General features: G+C 42.0%; 1 protein-coding gene across 2 annotated transcripts; it reads left to right on the top strand.

Annotated features, from left to right (window-relative positions):
- Window positions 1–1,515: 1,515 nt before the first annotated feature.
- Window positions 1,516–14,843, top strand: sik1 (salt-inducible kinase 1). 2 transcript variants are annotated; one of them, XM_066706922.1, is made up of 14 exons: window positions 1,516–1,816; window positions 2,502–2,697; window positions 3,046–3,162; window positions 6,127–6,190; window positions 6,532–6,693; window positions 6,990–7,114; window positions 7,262–7,385; window positions 7,996–8,216; window positions 8,437–8,586; window positions 8,713–8,820; window positions 9,383–9,608; window positions 9,735–10,007; window positions 10,145–10,370; window positions 10,739–14,843. In XM_066706922.1, exons 2-14 carry the CDS (start codon window positions 2,545–2,547, stop codon window positions 11,121–11,123), a joined length of 2,334 nt encoding a protein of 777 aa, XP_066563019.1. In that variant the 5' UTR covers window positions 1,516–1,816; window positions 2,502–2,544; the 3' UTR covers window positions 11,124–14,843. The 2 variants fall into 2 exon arrangements, with proteins under 2 accessions (XP_066563019.1, XP_066563018.1); XM_066706921.1 differs by having other exon boundaries at window positions 1,517–1,816; window positions 2,473–2,697.
- Window positions 14,844–20,802: the final 5,959 nt, after the last annotated feature.

Below are 20,802 nucleotides of genomic sequence, written 5' to 3'. Positions count from 1 at the left end.
AGCAAGTTATGCCTCCTTGCCTGCCCTTCAGCTCATCCACACAAAAATGTGTGCTCACCAGGGAACGGCTGAGCACACCAGCAAACTGCAAATTGATATTGATGGGATTTAATTGGGAATGCAGCAGCAAATGAAATGGGCTTTCATTTTCTCTGCCCCAGCAGGAAGCAGTGATGCATTAGCCCCCACCGCGCTCAGCAGTCAGCACTGACAGAGAGGACACTGCGAAACTGTGTGCCCCGCATGGACGAGAGAGTTTATCTAGTGTTTCAAAGCCCTGTGACAGCAGTGATGAGATATTATGTACCGATTTTGCGTCCAGGGACATTCTGTGTGTGGTTTTAAGAGTTGGTTTGCATCTGGGAAGAAGAAGAAAACCAAAACATTATTCTCTCCATTCTACCGACAAACTGTTTGAAATAAATCATATGACACTGTATTGAAATTAATTGTGAGTTTTAGTGGGCTTTAGGAGCATAATTATATTTGTTTTTAATTAGGGTTCCTGCTTTACCACCAACAGTGCAAACTTAGGAATCTGAACTAGGGGTGCTGTCCAGACTCCAGTTGGACTCAATAGGAAAAATATATATATATATCAAGGCAAACCAGAGGGTGCAGTTGCATTTTGTGGTGAGGCAAGTGCTTGGCAAAACCCTTGAAGGTGTGCCACAAAATAATTGCAGGCCACATATGTTAATGCACACATGGGGTTCAACTGACTCTCTGCACAGTGACAATATCACACAACTGTATTTATCATGTGATACATGTGTAAGAAACCTGGGGAAACCCATGTGAAAAACCCCACCTAGGAGTGGGCGGGGGGGCTAAGTGACCTTGTGCAGGTGCAAAAACTAATATACAAGTTTCGCAACTTGTAAAACTAATATAAACTACAATGTAAAGTTATATATCAAGTTATATTTGATACAACACCTTCATATTGAGTTGTAAATAATCAGACGTCAGCTAGCTATACAATAAATACCTAGTCACCTAACATCAGCAACAATGCATTAGAATGTGTCTGTGGTATCAGATAGGGAAAAGGAATCGGAAACTGACGAAACATTCCGAGTTCCTGCGAAGTAAAGACGCCATCTTGGATTTGCAAAGTAATCAAAAAGTTCACAGAGCCGACACAGTGCTGAAAGGTCAGAAACAAAACGTGTCTCTACCGGTCCCGCGGCACTGCAGGGGTTTAGCGGGGTCGGCGGCCGTGCAGAAAACCAAGCCATATAATGTTTTAAGTGCCTAATCCCTTCCAGCAGGAGGAGCCGGAGCGGAGAGGCTCTACAGCAACAATAACAGCTTGAGAGGAAAAATCACGTGGTGACACATCGCGGGACTGGCGTCATCGTGTCCGTCGCCTGGCAACCGCCCCATCAGCGCGCGCGTCAGAGCAGGCAGAGCCGCACGGTTGCCCGGCAACGGGTGCCTTGCGCTCGCGCCCGGCCTTGCGCCCTGTTCGAAACTCTGACGCGGGTGTGACGTCAATGAGGCAGGTATCAATTTGTTATGGCAGGGAGGCCGGGGGAGGAGTTCCCAGCTGAGTATTAGATTGTAGCTTTCCGCATGCCAGTGGAGCTCACAAACCCGGGATACCATGTAGCCAGAAGTGAAGCACAGTACCAAAAAACTAGTTGTACATAAACTCTGGCCATACTGTGTACCATTTATGAGTCTGGCCTACAAGTTGTGTACTTCTTGAAATATATTGTGTATTATAATATCCATGAAGTGATTTGACCTGGGCTACCAACAGAAGAAAAGCAGCCCAAGTGCGGAATAAGGAGTGTGTATGTCCGTTAAGGTAAGTTCAGTAGTGTCATATAATTCAATTTGTACTGGATCTGGGAAGAGAAAGTGTTGAGAGTCCAACTGAGAAGGTTTTAAAATTAGTGTTTTGTCGCATTGGTAGCTGGAAGGAGTAAAAAGAAGGGGATTTGTTTGGCATATTGTATTTTTTTCTGTTTTCACTTTTGCATTGTACCTCTGCGCTGTGTCAGAGTGCTGCACTTTTATAAGGTATAGCCCATCTTATTGAAACCAATCCAGGTTGTTAATTCCTAAAGAACAAAAACGGCTTTTGAAAGAATGTTTCGTTCTATTAGAAAGTAAATTCTTAGAACACTATGATTCATTTCCATTACACTTTTTCTTAGTCAAATTAAGTATTCAATGTGTTGGTTTGTAAGAAATGTAATCTAAGTATTAATACAATGAGCAGATTGTTTTGAACATCTGTTATTAGCGTGCTTCAGTAGTGATCTTATAATGCGCATTTGATCCATCGAAGGATTCTAGTTTTGACTAAAATCTTTAAAACATTATTTTATTTAAGATGTTTATATTATTATTATTATTATTATTATTATTATTATTATTATTTTAATCCATTGGCCGATATATATATTTGTGTATCCATGTATATATGTTGAATTGTATTTATTGTTCATTCCCCTGTAGATAACGTTGCAACGAAATTAAACCAACAGACAAAACCACCTGGAATACGGAAGACAGAGCCCGACACACGCCATGGTGATCATGCCGGAATGTACCGCGGAGTCGCTCCCCAGCCACCCGCCTGGAAGGCCCTTACAGGTCGGGTTCTACGAGATCATCAAGACCCTGGGGAAAGGCAATTTCGCCGTTGTCAAACTTGCCAGGCATAAAGTCACCAAGACACAGGTAACTTATATTTCTAATCATGCATGTGAGACACCTATGGCAGATCCGTTTAGTTGTGCTTGACAGGTTAGGAGAAAATGAACTGAACTGGACCTAGTGAACTGTCATTTTAAAGCAATATAGCCAATTCTATAAAGTCATGATTTTAAGTGTACAAAAAAAAAAAAAGGACATCATCAAATAAAACAGACCAGTTACTCGTTTTAAACGTTTCCAATCCATGCAATGACCTAAACAATTGCATATGTCTTCACCTTTCCAACTCAGAAAAGTATCACAGCTGCGTTGATGAGAGATGCATGCTTGCTATCAAGTCACCATCTGACGTGACTTTATAAATACCCGCAGGTCGCCATCAAAATCATTGACAAGACCCGATTGAACTCTTCCAACCTTGAAAAGATCTACAGAGAAGTTCAGATCATGAAGCTGCTGAATCACCCGCACATCATAAAGCTTTATCAGGTGAGAAGCTGGAGTCGATCTGCTCTAACCCACATGCGTATCTGTTTCCACAAGAGAACTCCCCTTTTGTTCGTTAGCGTTTCATACTAGGCTATTGTCTCTTGAAGCGCATAGATAATCTGCTGTTTTTAGCAATGCACAATAACACGTGGCAAATAATAAGCTGTTTATTTGATACTTTCATGCCAGGCTTTCCCTTACTTAGTGGTGTCTAGCACGTTGATTCTGAGCTCTCCAAAATTCGGCGACAACAAATAGGAAAATGAATATTTCCAAGCTTCAGAGTTGCATTTTCGTTTTTTAATGAATGCAAAGCAATGGCTTGCAGAGCCTTTGAAATCAAACACTTTAATCAAGTCGGGGTTTTCTTGCAGCATTTCACCCATCTCTTAGGAGCATGCTGTGAGTTTATGAATAGATTGAAAATGCCAAATTGGCTCAATGGAGGTTCTATAGGGATTTAATTGCTAACAGTAACTTTCATTTTTATAGTGTGTGTATTGTTATTGTTTTTGTGTGGAAATGGTGAAAGTAGAACAGCACACAAGTGTGATACTCAAGAATGATGTAAAACTGTGTTTTGACACCATTCTGGGAAATAGTTTCCAGATGCAGGAAACCTTGATAAATACCTTGCAGAATATAATGTACTGAAGCCATATATTCGTTTGAAAGGAAAATGTATTTGTTTCTTTTTCGGGAGGCAAGTTTGATTAATTGTACAGATCCTGTGTTGTCTTTCTTTATATAATAATCAGTAAAACGTTTTTGGGATCCACTTGCTGTGTGAACTGTTTACCTCCACCTTGTGTTGAGAGTGAAGGCAAGAATTAGTACAATCCTTTTCAACCTTTTGTCCTTTTCTCTTCTGAGCTTTATACAGAGCGAGTGTTTGTTTAGTGGGATCAGCATAAATTGTTAGGTCTCGACATCCAACTAAATTAGTCTGGCAAAATTGTGAAGCTAATATTAACCATAGATGCTGTGTCTTGATTGATCACTGATTGCTTCTCTTTGTAAGGACTGGAAGTTTGTATACTCTGTTGCTTGTCTGGAGATTATAAGATTATGGATTTAGTCAAATATGCTGATCTCAGATAAGTGGCTGTACACCAAAACAGGGTATTACTCCTGACACGAGAAGTCGCCTATTGCTTTAATTGTATTTATATACGACCCGTGTTCCCAGTGAGTGAGATTTGTGCTTAAAAAAACCCGAAAACAAAACAATCCCAGACTCTCAATAACACAAATGAAAAAATAAAGATTAACAATGGCCTGAGGTTTGCAGTTACATTACCATACATTGATTTGCTTGGCTTTAGAATGGTTTTTAAATGGATTCAGTGTGAGGCAGTCATCAGATTTTTTTAATTTATTTTTTACTGCTACACCATTTTACGTATCGGCTTGGAAACTGTGTGGCAGGGAAATGACCCATAACTGAATAAATGTGGGCACTGTTGTGACAAGGTCAGACCGGACACCAACATTGATTACCCTCGTGATGGCAGGAAGAACAGCTTTGGACAGCAGCTATTTTATCTGGGTCGAATGACAAATCACAATAGATGCAAAGAAAATCCAATTCAGTTGCCAAAAGCACTCTCTCCTTCAGCGTCTCTCATACTCGCAGGGAGTTGTTCATGGTTGGCAAAGTGCGTTCCAGATTACTCTTCTTCCGTGCCCTGAGCTCCACTTCATAATTACCCCACTTGGCAGTGTGAGGTCAAAAGGTTTTGCTCTGTTTTGGAGGCATTTATCAGGCTTTTGGAAATGCTAGTTCTTGCAGTTTCTTTCCAGTAGTCCCAACCATGTGAGAAGATGCTTTTGGGATTTTGTCCTACAATCACAATGGAAAAGCCTAGCAATAATCAGTGCTCATATTGGGCTCACTCCCTCCCTCCCCCAAAAAATAATGCAATTATAATTCTCTTACTGTTTTATTAATTAATCACAGACTCCGCTTCTTTTGTTAATCTTTAACCAAAGTGTTCCTCTGCTTCACTCCCCCACTACTGCCATTGACAGTGTGCCAGTGTTGTTGTGATGGGACGTCCATAATTCTAAAAAGTATCAACTCATCTGTTTCCTGGAAAGCCAATTGCGTTCAACACCCACTCCCCCACTAAATTCTCACTGGACTCCCTGGCAGCTGGCAGCTTTTTGCATCTGTGCTCACATAAATGTCTTTCCCCAGCCCCCCACCCCCCATTACCTTAATTTCCTTTCAAGTGACCCTTGAGCTACCTTCTGGATTATAGTTTCAGTTGTTTTTTTGTCTTTTTCCTGGCCAGTAAAATGAAAAGCTGGTGTCATTCGCCTAGGAAAATGGACAGTCCTGTATAATTGTCCCAGGCAGCTATGAAAGGAGTCAAGTTTCAGGGTCTGGCATTTGTGTCATTTCCACAAACTTCTCACCCCAGGCTGTTTCCATCCAAGTCGGAAAGAGACGATCATGTTTTGTCCTTTCACGGCATTCCATTGGGCATATGCTAGATGGGAGATATGCTTTTGTAAGGCGTGGAAGAGTAACCTGATAGTTTGCAACAGACTTTTTGAAAGTGATGATTTCAGTGAGACTTGTAGAGCATGTGTGTGTACCGTCTATAAATAAAAATCATTCATCCTACGGGGACTGTTTAGTACATTGCATTCAGCTTCTCTCAGCATAAACATATTACACAACACAATGTCGTTGAACAGTTTGGCTGTAAGATGAGGTGTGATTATGTGTGAAAGGTGCCTCTTGAGAGTTTTAGACTGCTCCACAGTCTTTTTAGAAACCGAAAAGCATTTAAGACACACTTGCATTGAAGTCTTAAACTGTATGTTGGACATGGAAAACATTTAGCATTTGTATAGTCTTAGATATTTTTTTCTTCATTCATTCTTTAAAAGGTAGTAGATTTGTTCTTGAAAAGTAAACATTTTCTTTTTTTTTTCTTATCCTCCCTCTTACAGGTTATGGAAACCAAAGATATGCTGTACATTGTAACGGAATATGCGAAAAATGGAGAAATGTTTGGTAAGTGTCCTGGGTTTTGAACTAGCTTTCTTCCAAAAAACCTTGCAGGCTCTTGGCTCAATTCTAGGCCTGCCCTTATGTGAAGCTCCATTTTTTTTACATCTGTCAAAGCTGCTGATTGGTTTATATAGGTGAAAAGGAGGCACAGGTCAATCAGAAAATCCTTGGTGATCTCCAGTTCTTGTGGGGCAGGGAAGGGGGAATTTGTGGGCCGCACTTTAGAAGGCAAGAATCAAGATCAAGCCTCTGTTTTAAACCGATTCAATTAGTACCAAATACTGACTTTATTAAAACTGGCAGATTTCAATACATTCTGATTTTTGTTTTGTTTTTATCTTCAGATTATCTGACATCTAACGGCCGCCTGAGTGAAGAAGAAGCCCGCAAGAAGTTCTGGCAGATTTTAATGGCTGTGGATTACTGCCACAGACATCACATTGTTCACAGAGACCTAAAGACTGAGAATCTACTGCTGGACGCCAATATGAATATTAAATTAGCAGGTAGGCGTATACCCACATTGCTCTAAGGCAAAACACTCTGAAAACACTGGGCAAGAAAAAAATAATAACAATTCATTTTATTATGCTTAATATGTTCTGCCTCTCTGATGGGAGAATGCTAATTGATTTTTTTTTTTTTTTTTTCAGTCGTTGACTAGATGTTGCATTAAGTGTAAATGAGAGCACAAGGCCTCAAGTGAAGTTAAGCCTAATTGGTCACGGTGCTCAAGAGAGACAGTCGGTGGTGGTTTGAGTTAAAGTGACAGAAAACATGGTCTTGTTTATGTTTTTTTCAGACTTTGGCTTTGGGAACTTCTATAACGCCAGGGAGCCCCTCTCTACGTGGTGTGGGAGTCCACCTTATGCTGCTCCCGAGGTCTTTGAAGGCAAGGAGTATGAAGGACCCCAACTTGATATTTGGGTAAGTGTTCTATTTGCTGCATCTGATAGAACTGAAGTTTTCTCGAAAGGGATGGGATCCTGCGGTTCTGGGGAGGTGACCTTGGATTTCAGACTATGGGTTATGGATTCAAGGGTGTTGACCTGTTTGTTCATCTGCCCTCCGCAGAGCTTGGGAGTAGTCCTGTATGTCCTGGTCTGTGGATCTCTGCCATTTGATGGAGCCAGCCTGCCTGCCCTCAGACAAAGGGTGTTGGAGGGGCGTTTTCGCATTCCTTTCTTTATGTCACAAGGTATGTTTCCCTCATTCAGATCGCCTGCAGTCATTACTTATATGAGTCTCTGTTTTGTTTAGGTTTTCTGTACAGCATCTATAATCTCACGAACATAAAGACACATTGTCACGGAGCAAAACTAAACACAGCGTGACTAGCAGTTCAGTGCTGATGACATTTGACTGGGGGTCAGGCACAACAGATATGAAATGTTGTTGGAAACGGAGTCATTCCAGAAGCGTTTTCTCTGTGTTCGGTTTCTGACAGTGTTATTATGCTGTCTTCATATCTATTCAGTTTAACGCCAGGGGGGAGAACTTGTAATTATATCCATGCCCTACGGGATGTAACAACACATGTCAGAAAGACTGCCAAAAATGAGCAAAGATAAGGAAGAAAAAGATGCGAATCAGAAATAGTCCAAAACATTTTAAAAAATGTGTTGAATATACTCTGTACTGTGGGTCGATTTTGACCTAGGACATAATTTCAGCTCTGACTCTGCACATTCGATAGTACAATTGACCTGAAACTGAAACAGTGAACCCAAGTCAAAAGTGTAGCTCCTTCACTCATACAGGATAATGTGCCTCAGCATTAATTCCTCCTTCCATCCCTCCCTCCCCAGACTGTGAGAACCTGGTGCGGAGGATGCTGGTAGTGGACCCTGCGAAGCGCATCACCATTGCCCAGATCAAGCAGCACCGCTGGATGCTGGCTGACCCCACAGCTCAGCAGCAGGCAGTTTCTGTGTCCCTCAGCGACTACAACTCCAACCTGGGCGACTACAGCGAGCCGGTGCTGGGCATCATGCAGAATCTGGGCATTGACAGGCAGAGAACCATCGAGGTAAGCCAGTGAGGTGGGCAGGAGTGAGAAGCCTGCAGGGGAAGGAGACAGAGTTGGTTAAAATGGCTTGTCTTGATTTGAAATTATTCATATTCTAAACCATTTACTCAAGGCCTTCTAACCTGAATTTCCAAGAGCTATGGCAGTGGCAGGGCAGTAGATAAAGAGATAGTGAGGCAACCTCATTCTAAATTCTATTTTCCTCTTGCTTCTGCTCCAGTCGCTTCAAAACAGCAGCTACAACCATTTTTCGGCCATTTACTACCTGCTACTGGAGAGAGTGAAGGAGCACCGAAACAGCCAGCTGACTCGGCAGTGCGGCCCCTGGACTCATAGACCACGGAGCAGCTCGGAAATGACTCCTGCTGAGGTGAGTGACGGCAACTGCCAAATAAGTGTCGTAGGCCACTTACATTCTTTAATCAAACACCAACAATATTCTATGCTTGTGATGCTATCAAATTGGGTGTTAACAGCTATAATGTGTCTTCCTCAGGTGCCTCAGGAGTGCTCAGACAGTTTCAGGACAGCCTTCCCCTTCCCGACGCTGAAGAGCTTGCCCTGTCATTGCGACTCTGAAAGCGACTCCACTGGCTTGTTCCAGGTGAGCAGCCGATGCTCATGTTTGTAGCCTCGTTACAGCCTCTTGATGGGTAATTTCAACACTATCACTACATTGTGGTGTTAGAGAATTGTGTCACAACTAGGAATAGATTTTTGTGTTGGTGTTAAAAATAGTTTTGTGGAAGTTGCTGAATATATCTTTTGCTACAAAAACAAATATTACAATCTGAGTATTTTCCCCATTTAAATTGAGAAACAAAATGGTTTGATTTAGTTGTTTGTTCGGTTCTTGTCCTGATGAAGATTTTAATCGCTCAGCAGGGAAGGTATTCTAAGCACCCTTAGTCCTTGTATTAAATTCCTACGCTTATAACAATTACCCGTCTTAATCTGTTACATGTTGCCTAATAAAAAAATAAAAAATAAATCTTACTTTGCCCTCGCTAGCTGTATCAAATCCCAAACTTAATCTTGAGTGTGTTGTCCTGTCTTGGAGTGCAGATGTATGCCAGAAAAATGTATTCTCGCTGTGCTTTGTGGATGCTTTGCTCCTCGTTGATGAAAGTGGCTCATGTCTGGGTTTCCCCTGTCTTCCACTACAGCGGGTGGTGTTTCCGGTTGAGGCCAGTTTCAACGGACTGCTGCGCAATCGCTCCATCTCGCCCAACAGCCTCCTGGAGACCACCATCAGCGAGGAGGTGCGGCCCGGGGACCTGGAGGAAGAGGAGGGGCTTATGGTTGCCACACCCCCTCTTCCCCCCAATAACAATTCCCGGAGACACACGCTGGCTGAGGTCTCCGCCCACTTCCACCAATGCAGCCCTCCCTGTAAGTAACAATGGCAAAATGTGCATACCCCCCTTTGAAGACTTTCAATCCACCAATGGTGTACTATCGTGTCTCATCCTTGGATTGGCCCCCCTGTTTGACTGTTGGGTTTCCCTGCCCCTGTAGGTATCGTAGTTTCCTCGGTAAGCCCCTCTGACGGAGCCTCTTCTGACAGCTGCCTGAAGTCATCTTTGCTTGCTAGGCCTGCCCTGGGCGAGGGAGGCCACTCCACCCTCCTGGCATCAACCATGGGACCAGGTACCTCTGGTCAGACTGGTGCGCCCTTCACCCAGTCCTCCACCCTGCTGCTGCAAGCCCAAGGCTGCCACATCACCACCAGCATGCCGGGCGCCAATTTCCAAGAGGGTCGCAGAGCGTCCGACACCTCGCTCACTCAAGGTACAACTGCCTCACTAACTACAGATTTCAGTTTTCCCTTGGTGAAGGACCATAAATCAGGTATTAGGGTCTTGTTTCTTAAACACTGGTAATGGTGGTAATGTCACTTAAACCTTCAATCTTTGTGTGTTCTCCAGGGCTCAAGGCATTTCGGCAGCAGCTGCGGAAGAGCACGCGCTCCAAGGGCCTCCTGGGACTCAACAAGATCAAGGGCCTGGCCAGGCAGGTGTGCTCCCCGTCCCCCAGCCCGCGGTCGGCCCGCTCCACCCTCAACCCTTCCCTCTGTGTGTCTACGGGCCTCCCCGCCACTGGAGGCAGCCGAGACCGCAGGAGCCTCCTGGAGGAAGTGCTGTATCAGCAAAGGTATGGAGACCTGAGCAGTTGCGAGATCTGATATCATCTTTCGTGCTGAAGCCGCAGAGTAAACTTTAGAAGCTGGATTTGTTGTTTCCAACCTCAAAAGCTAGGCAAATCCCAGCAGTCAAAACCTTGCCTGTATGTTGTGTTTACAAATATTTATTAGTAGTAATAGTAACAGTAGCTGTATTTCACGTTATGGCTGCCATTCAACAATAAAGCGGTTACAAATAAATACTAGGAAAAGATGGCAAGTATTTTATAAGATTTGGAAAGGTGCCTTGCAACACCCCCCACCCACACCTCTCTCTGTTCTCTCTCTGCGATCTCGCTTGATTTCCATCGTCTGACATCTCTCGTGTTCTTTTGTACAGAATGCTTCAAATGCAACACCAGCAGCAGCAGCAACAACAGCCCACCGTGTTCGCCAGCCATCAAGCAGCTGTCCCCTGCCCGGGCCTGTTCCCCACCTCTGCTGTGGTTCCCACCCCCGCCCCCGTCTACTCTTTCCTGCGGGCAGACGCACAGCTGCAGCCCCCCAGCAGCAGCCCCATGCTCCACTTCCCCCAACTGCACACGGAGTCGCGGGTGCACTCGGCCGCCCACCTGCTTGAGACCCATCTGCACATACATGGTGGCGCCTCCTACCTGCCCCACCTATCCTATCAGCTCCAAGGCTGTGAGCTCTCTCAATTGGCTGACTGCGAAATGGAGGACCTCACCAACAGAGAGCTGAGTAATTACGTGCTGGTAAAATAGACACCTATAAAAAAAATCTGGAAAAATATCGAATACGTATCTTGTTGACTAACACAGGCTTGGACTTCCGCCAGCTTTCTGACACACACAAACCTTGTTTTTTTTTTTTTTTTGGTTAGACTCTTTATTTAACAAAAGGAAAAGGAAAAAAAAAAAGAGCAATAAGCGAATTAACTCCTTATGGACAAAATGCCAGCCTTCCTCCTCCTGACACTCCGAAAAGCAATACTGGACTGGACTGAGTCACAGAGAGTGATACTCATCGTCAGAGTTGTGCTGGTCTAACTTGATATCCCAAGGACTTGACATGCTGGTGTTCTGGAGCGCCTGTGAACAAGATTTGAACCTGTCTTCCTGAGAACTTGTGAGTGGAGAAGACGAGGTTTGCTAACCAATATGGGCCCTTGTTTTCCTCTCTGATCAAACTGCCTAGTTCACAGTCAATTCTTTAGCAGTTTTGCACAGAGTGGGAGAAAAAATGCCCCAGATCTTATTTTCTTTGTATTTTTCATCAGATAAGACCAAAGCTTTCTCTTTCTTCCTCAGATCCTTTCAAATGTGCAGTAGCACAAGTTTCCTAAACTTCCTGCTCATTTTTTTTTTTTATGGTGCTGAACAAGTTTTGTTTCTAAGCAATGAACCGACACAATCAGAATAGCCTGGGCGAGAAGAGAGCTTGTGTTGCTTTTGGGTAATGAAACCGTTAAAGGCACCACTTTATTGTTTAAATAATAATCCACCACAGAGACCTCCAAGTTGAAAACTTGACTGCACCGACTCCAGATAAGCTATGGCATCACCTTACCTCTTACCTGCATTCAAGTTTGCTTGTTTCATACCTTTGCCTCACCAGTTAACCTACTGGTTGTGTACTGACATTATACGTGACATTATAAGTCCGGGTTGAAATTCTCTTCGTCTACTGACATCCGCAGTACGGTTCGGCGAGTTTCAGTGTCATGTTTATGGAAACTGGTTGTCATCGATGGTACATTTTAAATTGTAGACTGCTGCTTTCTTATAGTACGAAGGCAAGTGTGACACACCATTCACAAATATGATTTTATTTCACATTGTATGTAGCGCTTTCATGTCACACTCACCATTGGCACTTTGCTTTTTGAATTTAAATGCTGTCTCGGAGGATTACAAGAAAGCAACCTAATCTGGATGCGAGTTGAAATCCGTCCTGAAATGTCGATGTGCTCTGAGCTTTTGCCTGTGAATCTCTGGAGCATTTTATCTGCGCAAGAGCAAACTGATCATCACTGGCATCCTACGAGTCTAATAGTGTGAGCTTTCCTCCAGGCCATGCTCCCAGATTGTGTAGTTCTTTCCATATCACTACCTCCCTTCTATTGATGAATTAGACATCCAGTTATTCAGGACATAAAATCCAGGCAATTGTGTTGGTCTGGGAAATCCAGGACGTGACTGCGATCGAGAAATAAACCCACTCGGCGTGGCATGAACCTTATTACCGGACTCTGCTCTGGCCTAATTTGTGTCTGCATTTATTTATTTTTGCTCCCATCCACTGTTCCTTCAAGAAAAATCAATCAGTAAACAGCTTGTCCACTGCCGAAACATTTTGTGATGCACAAAATGTTAAAGCAATAGTACTGTGCACTTACTGCTTGACTGTTGTGGTTTTTGCTTGTTTTTCAATCGGGTGTCTTTGACAGACGTTAGTCAAAAGTTTAGTATGATTTTTATTTTTTTAAAGAAATTAATATGGCACACGCACATGTTATTAGGACAATGTACTGGAGAAAAAGAACACAACAGGACATTTGTAATTATTCAGTCGTATGAAAAATGCGAAAGGACACAAAATACATATTGTTTCGTTTTGTATATACTGTAATATGAATTTATTCACGCTAGTCATTTTGTACGCTATACACGAGTTGTATAAAAATATATTTAGCACTTTAGCAGTGGGAGATCAAATTATGTTGGCCTTTTCTTTCTTTGATTGACAGACGCCAAAATCCCCCGTTTTCATTACCTCAGCTATACTGAACTTTCTCATTAAGCTTGAAGTGTCTGATTGCAGAAAGATTAATTAGAACAAAGAATTTGGGGATGTGTGCAATATCTCAGTGAAGTGTAGAGACGGTGGTTAGAAAACAAAAGCTGCAAGTTCTGTGATTAGTTTAATTTTTTTTTTTAGACATTCACAGGGACTATTGTGATAACTTGTTAGATTTTTTTTTTTTTTTCTTAATATAGGAATTTGAAATGAAGCATTTCCATATTTAGTTTTTTAAGGTATTGTCAAAGAGTATTGTAGAATAACAGAAATGCCTGGAGGGGCGACAAATTGCCTAATTGCTTAAGGACCCAGGTCATTTCATGTTGCTTTTTTGTATGACACCGGTTTGCCTTCATGTTATGGCTGGCTTGTAGTACATAGCAGTATTTGAATAAGCCAAATTGAAACCTTGAAGAAATGTAATGCTGTATTCAGCGCTTGCCGCTGGTCCATTCACACACACAGATGGCTGGAACTGGAAACAGCATAAGACTTCGCAAGTTTGATTTCAGATCATGACATTCTGATGATGCCCAGTTTGCAGGGTTACAAAATGGAGCTTTCCTGTCAGTGGGCCATGGCTGTTATTGAACTAGTTTTTATTTTTTATTCTAGAAATGTAATTACCTTTCTGAAGGTTCATGTTAGGTAGCGGCTGGCTGGATTCTGAAGGCTAGATTAGATGATTCATACGCACACTTCTTGGGCAGAAAGATACTTGCAACCCAGCTCAAGCTTCTCGGCACGTTTCATTCATGGCTGGGTAGCGATTCACTTGGAATGGGCTGTGCAATGGCCACATTTTAATGTACAAATGGTGTCAATATATGGTACCTGACAAACTCAAACGCTATAGCAAACTCTCGTCACCTCCACACCACAGTGGTTACCTCTTACTAGAAACTAGTCTTCCATTACATAAATGATACCAGTTGTTCTATATTTGGGAGTTAAATTCTAACCAAATCTGGATCTGAAGCCTTTTTTCTTCAGTAATTACAATTGAAGGCACCGGCCTAGTTGCATGAGTTTGACAAATTACTTGAGAGTGTATTTTCTTGTTTATAAAACAATTTTTGTCCTTGCTTAAGATCAAGTATGAAGGCATGAAGTAATATTGATTTCAGAGCTGTCTTAAAAATAGTGGAATTCCATTCACTTTGAAGTTATCAAGGCAAATCCAAGTGCTAAGCAGTATTCTAATTGTCATGTAGATTGCTTGATCGCTATCAGATCTAATGCTTGTGCCTTCTGAACAAATCAAACTAATAAATTTAATGCAGTTTCAGCAAACAGTCCTGAGGGTTACTGCAGCTCTCAAAGCACACATTAACTTGTTATTCTCAGCCATGGGCCACAGGTTTAAAAGCTCCATTTTTATTTTTATTTTGTAACTTTCTATGTAAATGAAAATGCACTTTATTATAACAATCTCAGCTGAGTTTTTTTATGTTTTTCTTTTTAGAAATCATTTTGCAAAGGAGTGTGTAAGGAATTATGTCATATGATGTTTTAAAGACACTACATGCTTTGTTTTTGTTGTTGATCTATGGAAATTTGGTTTTTATTTTATATGTTGAAATGGTTTTTTTTTTTGTTCTGTCTGATATAGAAGTGGCAGATGTGATATGTGGTTTAATTTATGTAGCTATTTATTTAAATAAAATTCACTTCTTAAATTCTGTGTGCGTCATTCATATTTATTTCAAAAGGTGCCACTGGCATTATTACATTTTTATTTATTTATTAAAGTGTGGCCATACTGATTTGATTAACACATTTGTGAAACGACTTTCCCATAGACTGGCAATGCAGTTCCGGTAATGTAATTTTCTGCCATCTTAACCCAGAGATTTGAATCATTTGAATTATTTAAATTCATTCTTTCAAACTTTTTTTTTTTTAAACAATCCAGATTTGATTACATGACTTTATCCCCCACACAAACTAAGTTGGCAAATCTAGTATGAGCAAAACCCAACCAGAGAGGGAACTGAAAAACATGATTAGATGGTCCAAACTAAACATTCATTAAGATTTATGATGGAATTGTACCATTTCCCTTTGCCTTCGAATTTTGCTCCTAGCGAAATGCTCAGCCTGTGCTAATTCACTATGTAAATCTATGCTGTAAAATATCCCTGTAGGGAATGCACTGTCCTACGATAATCACACAATTGCCATTTTGGAGATGGGCCTACATTAATTTTGCTTATCTACATATTTGTATTATTCAGGACTCTGTTCAGCCTCAAACCGAACAATTCTGCTTAGATTAATTAAACTCAAGTCAAAGACATATGCATCTTATATATATAAGATGCATGCATACGTTAGAAAAGTACCTCTTATTTAATTCAGGATAAATTAAGAGGAGGTACTAAAGGGACTGGCAGAATTAAAAACAAACGAACTGGCTGATGTATAGGAAACGGAGGGTGTCGATTAGAGGAGTCGCTTATAACTTGAGTGAGGTTGTTAGTGGAGTTCCACAGGGATCAGTACTAGGGCCTGTGCTTTTTCTAATCTATATTAATGATCTGGACTCTGGGATAGTTAGCAAACTTGTCAAATTTGCAGATGATACTAAAATAGGTGGCTCAGCAGATACACGGGTTATTCAAAGGGACTTAGATAATATTCAGTTGGGGGCCGACACCTGGCAGATGAAATTCAATGTGGACAAGTGCAAGGTAATACACGCAGGTAACAAAAATGTCCACTATAATTACACTATGGGAGGAATAGAACTAGATGAAGTAACACATGAGAAAGACCTAGGTGTCTATGTGGACTCCTCACTTTCTCCATCCAAACAATGTGGGGAAGCAATAAAAAAGGCAAACAGGATGTTAGGGTATATTGCCAAAAGTGTAGAATTGAGAACAAGGGCAGTGATGTTCAGACTGTACAATGCACTAGTTAGAGCTCATCTGGATACTGTGTACAGTTCTGGGCTCCACACTTCAAGAAAGATATTGCTGTTCTAGTGGCAGTTCAGAGGAGAGCAACCAGACTTATTCCAGGTCTGAAGGGAATGTCCTACTGAGAGACTGAGGAACTGAACCTTTTCACCCTGGAACTGAGGAGACTACGTGTGGACTTGATTCAAGTCTTGAAAATCATGAAAGGCATCGACCACATCAACCCAGAGGAGCTTTTCTAGATCAGCAGGGACACAAATGGAAATTGGGCTTCAAGACTGAAAACAGGAGTCGCTTCTTCACACAGAGAGTTGTCACAATTTGGAACAAACTACCCAGCGATGTGGTTGAAGCTTAAAATTTGAGAACATTTTAAAATAAACTGGATAGGATCCTTGGATCACTTAGTTACTAATGGACACCAAACAAGCTCGATGGGTTGAATGGCCTCCTCTCCTTTGTACACTTTCTTATGTTCTTATGTTCTTATGTTTTGCATATTATGTAAATGCTTTGCGAAAACTGGTGTGACTTGCCAGGCAAATACAGTCATTATCAAAGTTCTGGATTTGAATTGGAAAGCTGGATCACTCTTTTGCCCGCCGCATTTGTACTGTAGTCAGCAGCGTGGGCTTGCAGTATGGAAACAAACCTTTGAGTATATAGAACAGGACTGATCAGTTTATAAAGACCAACCTTAAATTGTAATTTTATAGTCACAAATACCTTCCATTCTGATCAATTGAGCAGGCATTCTGATAAATTCAGTAATACAGACACCTGAACCAAACCCCTGAATACCTTTCAGTCCTTGAATACCAGAGCTGTCTTAGCTGAAGCAATGACTAGATTTTCTGAACAGTAACAAGCCTGTTTGCAATCTTTCAAAATGTAGGGGTGGCCTATAAATTCCCCAGGACCAGGGCTGGAGTCCATTAGAGTAGAATACAGTATTTTATTCTTAGAGGTGAGACTTCAGCACAAAGAATGGTAGAACTGGGAAGCAGTTAACAAACATGTTGACCCCCAGATAACATCAACAACAACAAGCCCAGCAGAGTGAAGGCTGTAGAAATGCATGCCTTGAAGCAGATGTCTTCTCCCGGATAATCTTATAGAATGTTTTTGTGGGGTGTTGATGTCCTCAGAGCAGAGCAACTGCTGGTTGGGCGAAGTCTGTGTCTGGTGACCAGAGAATAACATGCCCGCCCTCATACAGGGCTGGGTTTGACTACACCCACTGGTGCTGCTCTTTTCAGTGTCACACTGTAATCGACATCCTCCCGGACTGCTGGCAAGGCTTGGTGACACGGGTCAAGTAACGTCAGGTCTCAGCTTTCCTCATGCCATGCTGTGCTTTTAAAGAGCAGTTTAGCTGGCGTGTCCGATCTTTTGACAAGCCCAACAAATTCATGCCAGTCCCTGTAATACAGGCTAGACACAGACATAGTCAGAAGGCCTAAATAAATACACATAGTTTAATGAACAATATTTATGATGTTCAATTATGTACATGAAGGCTGCGAATGGGTGTGACTGCTACTCTATTAATGTATACATCAATGTATAATAAAAAATATATATATACTAGTCATGTATAGTTTTTATTTAATTATTCATTAAATATCATTAGTTATAGCAACTTATATACTTATCGATCTCACATACGGAATCCTCACTAGAGCTCAGAAAGAAAAAAAAATCCAGACCAAATTACGTTATTTCAGTGCAGTGTTTGAAAAGGTAAACAAATTCCTATAAACGCCTTAGCTAGGCCAGGTTCTAAGTATGTCTGTGTGACCGTGCAGAAGTCGCCTACGGTCTCAGATGAGCACCGAGTTGGTGGGTGGGGAAGGGAAGGCTAGGTGGCTGATTCATACATAATGCACATGGGGGGGAAATCCCCAGAGCCGCTGCAAACAGAGTAACCTTTGCAGTAGGGATCTCCACTACAAATATCAATACATTCACTAGTGCAACTGAGGCCCGACACGTCCGCCCACATCCTGCTCCCTCTGTGAAAGCAGCGGGTACAGTAGCTCTTGGGCCTTTTCTATTCGCCATATCGGGCGGGAAAGCGCTTTCATGAGTCACAAGAAGCAATTACAATAAACAAACAACAACTGCATGACCTTGGCTTACCTTTCAGGCCTCCCTTCACAGCAGACACCATCAGTGGTTAAAGCTAGATTGGCATCAGTGAAGACTGAATGTCTTAAATAAATAAATAAATAAACTTGGTATGTGAAAAGAGATAGAGGTCTGTTAGCAGTTCCTGTTTAAGAGCTTATCTACAAGCGGTTGGTGGCTTAATTGGCTGATTCATACTGGGACAGGGTATACTTTGGGCTTGTGGGTCTGAATCAGTTTTACACGTTGGTTTAGTTTTATTCTTTTTTAAAGATTTAAGCTTTTTTACTGAGGTCAAAATAGTCTTTTAAATTTGGAAAGAATCTGGGTCGAAAGCGAAACTGGTGCAAATGCAATACAGAGGTTCACTTCAGACTGAGGGAAGATATTTCCAAAGGATATATCATGATCTAATGATACATCACGATATAACAAAAGAAAGAAAATCGTTCTAAATTAGTGAGTCGGCAACTGCCTCTGGCCAACTTTAACGCGGCCGGCCTCCAAGATAGACCTCTCTCTCCAGGAAGGCCAATCTGGATTGTGCTGAGGGATTTCACATGACAACATTACTTCTACAGCATCGAATCAGATCTGTTTTATGGTGAAGACAGAGTCAATAGTAAATAAAGTTAACAAAAACTAAAGATGGAGGAAACACACCAAGAAAACAAAAGCAACATGGCAGAAGGAGAAAAAAAGAACACAAAGAAACAAAAGTAAATGAATTTTGGACACTAAAGAAGGCATTTGCAAACAGAAGCACAGGGGGCCTTGGAAACTAAGATACCGAAAACACAGGATGACAAACGACTGATTTGATTGGTTTTCCTTCACTCTTCAAACAAAACAGTCTTAGCTAAGCATGACATGAAGCTAAATAATAAACAAACAAATGAGAGAATAGCATACTCTTTCAATAACTCTCAAATAGTTAAATCATTTCAAACATATTAAGCAGCCATTCCTGGGGAAACATTTGAGGAATGCAAGGTGAGGCAGGAATGTGCTATTTGAATGAAAAAAAAAAAAGAAAAGAACAGCAGCTCCTTCTTCTGTTTCTATTTCTATACAATCACTAAGCAAAGCATTCCCAGATGAGCATTCAGTTAACTGTTCTTGTTATCTTTCTCATTTTGTCTGCTGGGTAGAACATCAAACCAGCATTTATTTTCCCAGTTAGTTTTTACCCATGGAGCATTTTGTCCCTGGCAGACATTCAAATAAATGAGAGGGATGGTAAAAAAAAAAGTAATTCAGAGTAGGGCAGGTTCCTGAACTTGAAAATGGGCCTCAAAAGGAATGCACTGTCAGGCTCCCCGGCCTGCTGTATAACATTAACCGGTTTTGAGCATTCCTCCGTGAAACTGCGTCATTCGGCACACTGCGCTGACCTGGGGAGGAACCAACTCACTGCCTGTGAACTACAGCCACAAGAACAGGTTTATTACAAGCAGCTGTGCATGGCAGCCTTGTGCTCCCTGCCTTGACAAGAGATCTCTCTGTTGCTTTCAGTGGCCCCATGTCTGTACGCTTCTGTCGTTCTGTCATTCTCTTGTTCTCTCATTCTCTGGTTCTCTCTCTCTCTCATAGGAAACCACAGCAAGAATAGGCTATGAGAGGAGAACTCGTCTGTCGCACCACCATGTGTTTTGGTCTTCGGGTTTCAAACTGAACCTCGAGTGTCATGTCTTCTCTTCCTACTTCTGACCCTACACTTCTGCAAAGCACTTCCCCCCCCACAGGAAATAAAGTCACGCTCGGCCACTGCACACAACTGATTGGACTGATTGCTCTTATCCCTGGCATGCAAGCACATTCACACAAACACACTCTTACACACACACAGGCATTCACACGTGCCATTGCAGCCTTAAAGACACAGCCCAGCCCTGACATGTATATTATGAAAAGCTGCTGTATTAATTAGTCAAGTTATTCCATACTTGTATACATATTTAAATGCAGCTGGACTCCACCTATCCTTGGGTTGGTCCCTGTTTCTGAATACAATACTAGAGTGATGCATTTACTTCCTCCTCCATCCTGTTTTATTGGCTGCCACTCTTGCCAAATTCTCAGTCTTCCTCGGCTAATCCCCCTTTTCTACTATTGAAGATACATTCTAACAAATCGGTGTCCTGACACGGCCCGCTAGCGTGTCTTTCCAGGTTGCAGTGGCACCTCTTCAATCCTGTAACAACATCTTTTCCCTCTGCACTTCCCGCTTCACACGTCTTCCAGGTCCCTGGCTGTTAGCAGCTTCTGTACCTGCTGAAGGATTCATCTCAGTTTGGAGAATCAAATGCAGTATGGCAGGCAGCTTTGGGTCCGGTTCAACTGTTGTGTTTCGATGATGTGGTGGCACACCATGCATGTTTAGCTTGGGGAGGTTTATTGTAGTCTGTAGAATGTGGCATGCCTCTTACGGATGCAGTCAACTTCCACTCCCCCAATTTGTTCATGCAGTTTGAGGTAATAGTAGGGGCCTAGAGGAATACTGGGTGACTGCATTGCTTGAGTTTATAGTTATTTCAATTCATAATAAAACTCTGGCTTATTTGCTTGCTTTCTCCCCAACATGCAT

The sequence above is a fragment of the Amia ocellicauda genome, chromosome 6 (assembly GCF_036373705.1).
Source record: "Amia ocellicauda isolate fAmiCal2 chromosome 6, fAmiCal2.hap1, whole genome shotgun sequence".
Classification (NCBI taxonomy): Eukaryota; Metazoa; Chordata; class Actinopteri; order Amiiformes; family Amiidae; genus Amia; species Amia ocellicauda.
This window is presented reverse-complemented; position numbering and strand designations above follow the sequence as displayed.

What these genes read in the sequence shown, in the direction of transcription:
- sik1 (XM_066706922.1), top strand. Translation starts at nt 2,545, where the DNA reads ATGGTGATCATGCCGGAATGTACCGCGGAGTCGCTCCCCAGCCACCCG. An exon ending in ATAAAGTCACCAAGACACAG is followed by an intron (nt 2,698 to 3,045) that starts GTAACTTATATT and finishes AAATACCCGCAG; the next exon opens with GTCGCCATCAAAATCATTGA. An exon ending in ACAGGCAGAGAACCATCGAG is followed by an intron (nt 8,217 to 8,436) that starts GTAAGCCAGTGA and finishes CTTCTGCTCCAG; the next exon opens with TCGCTTCAAAACAGCAGCTA.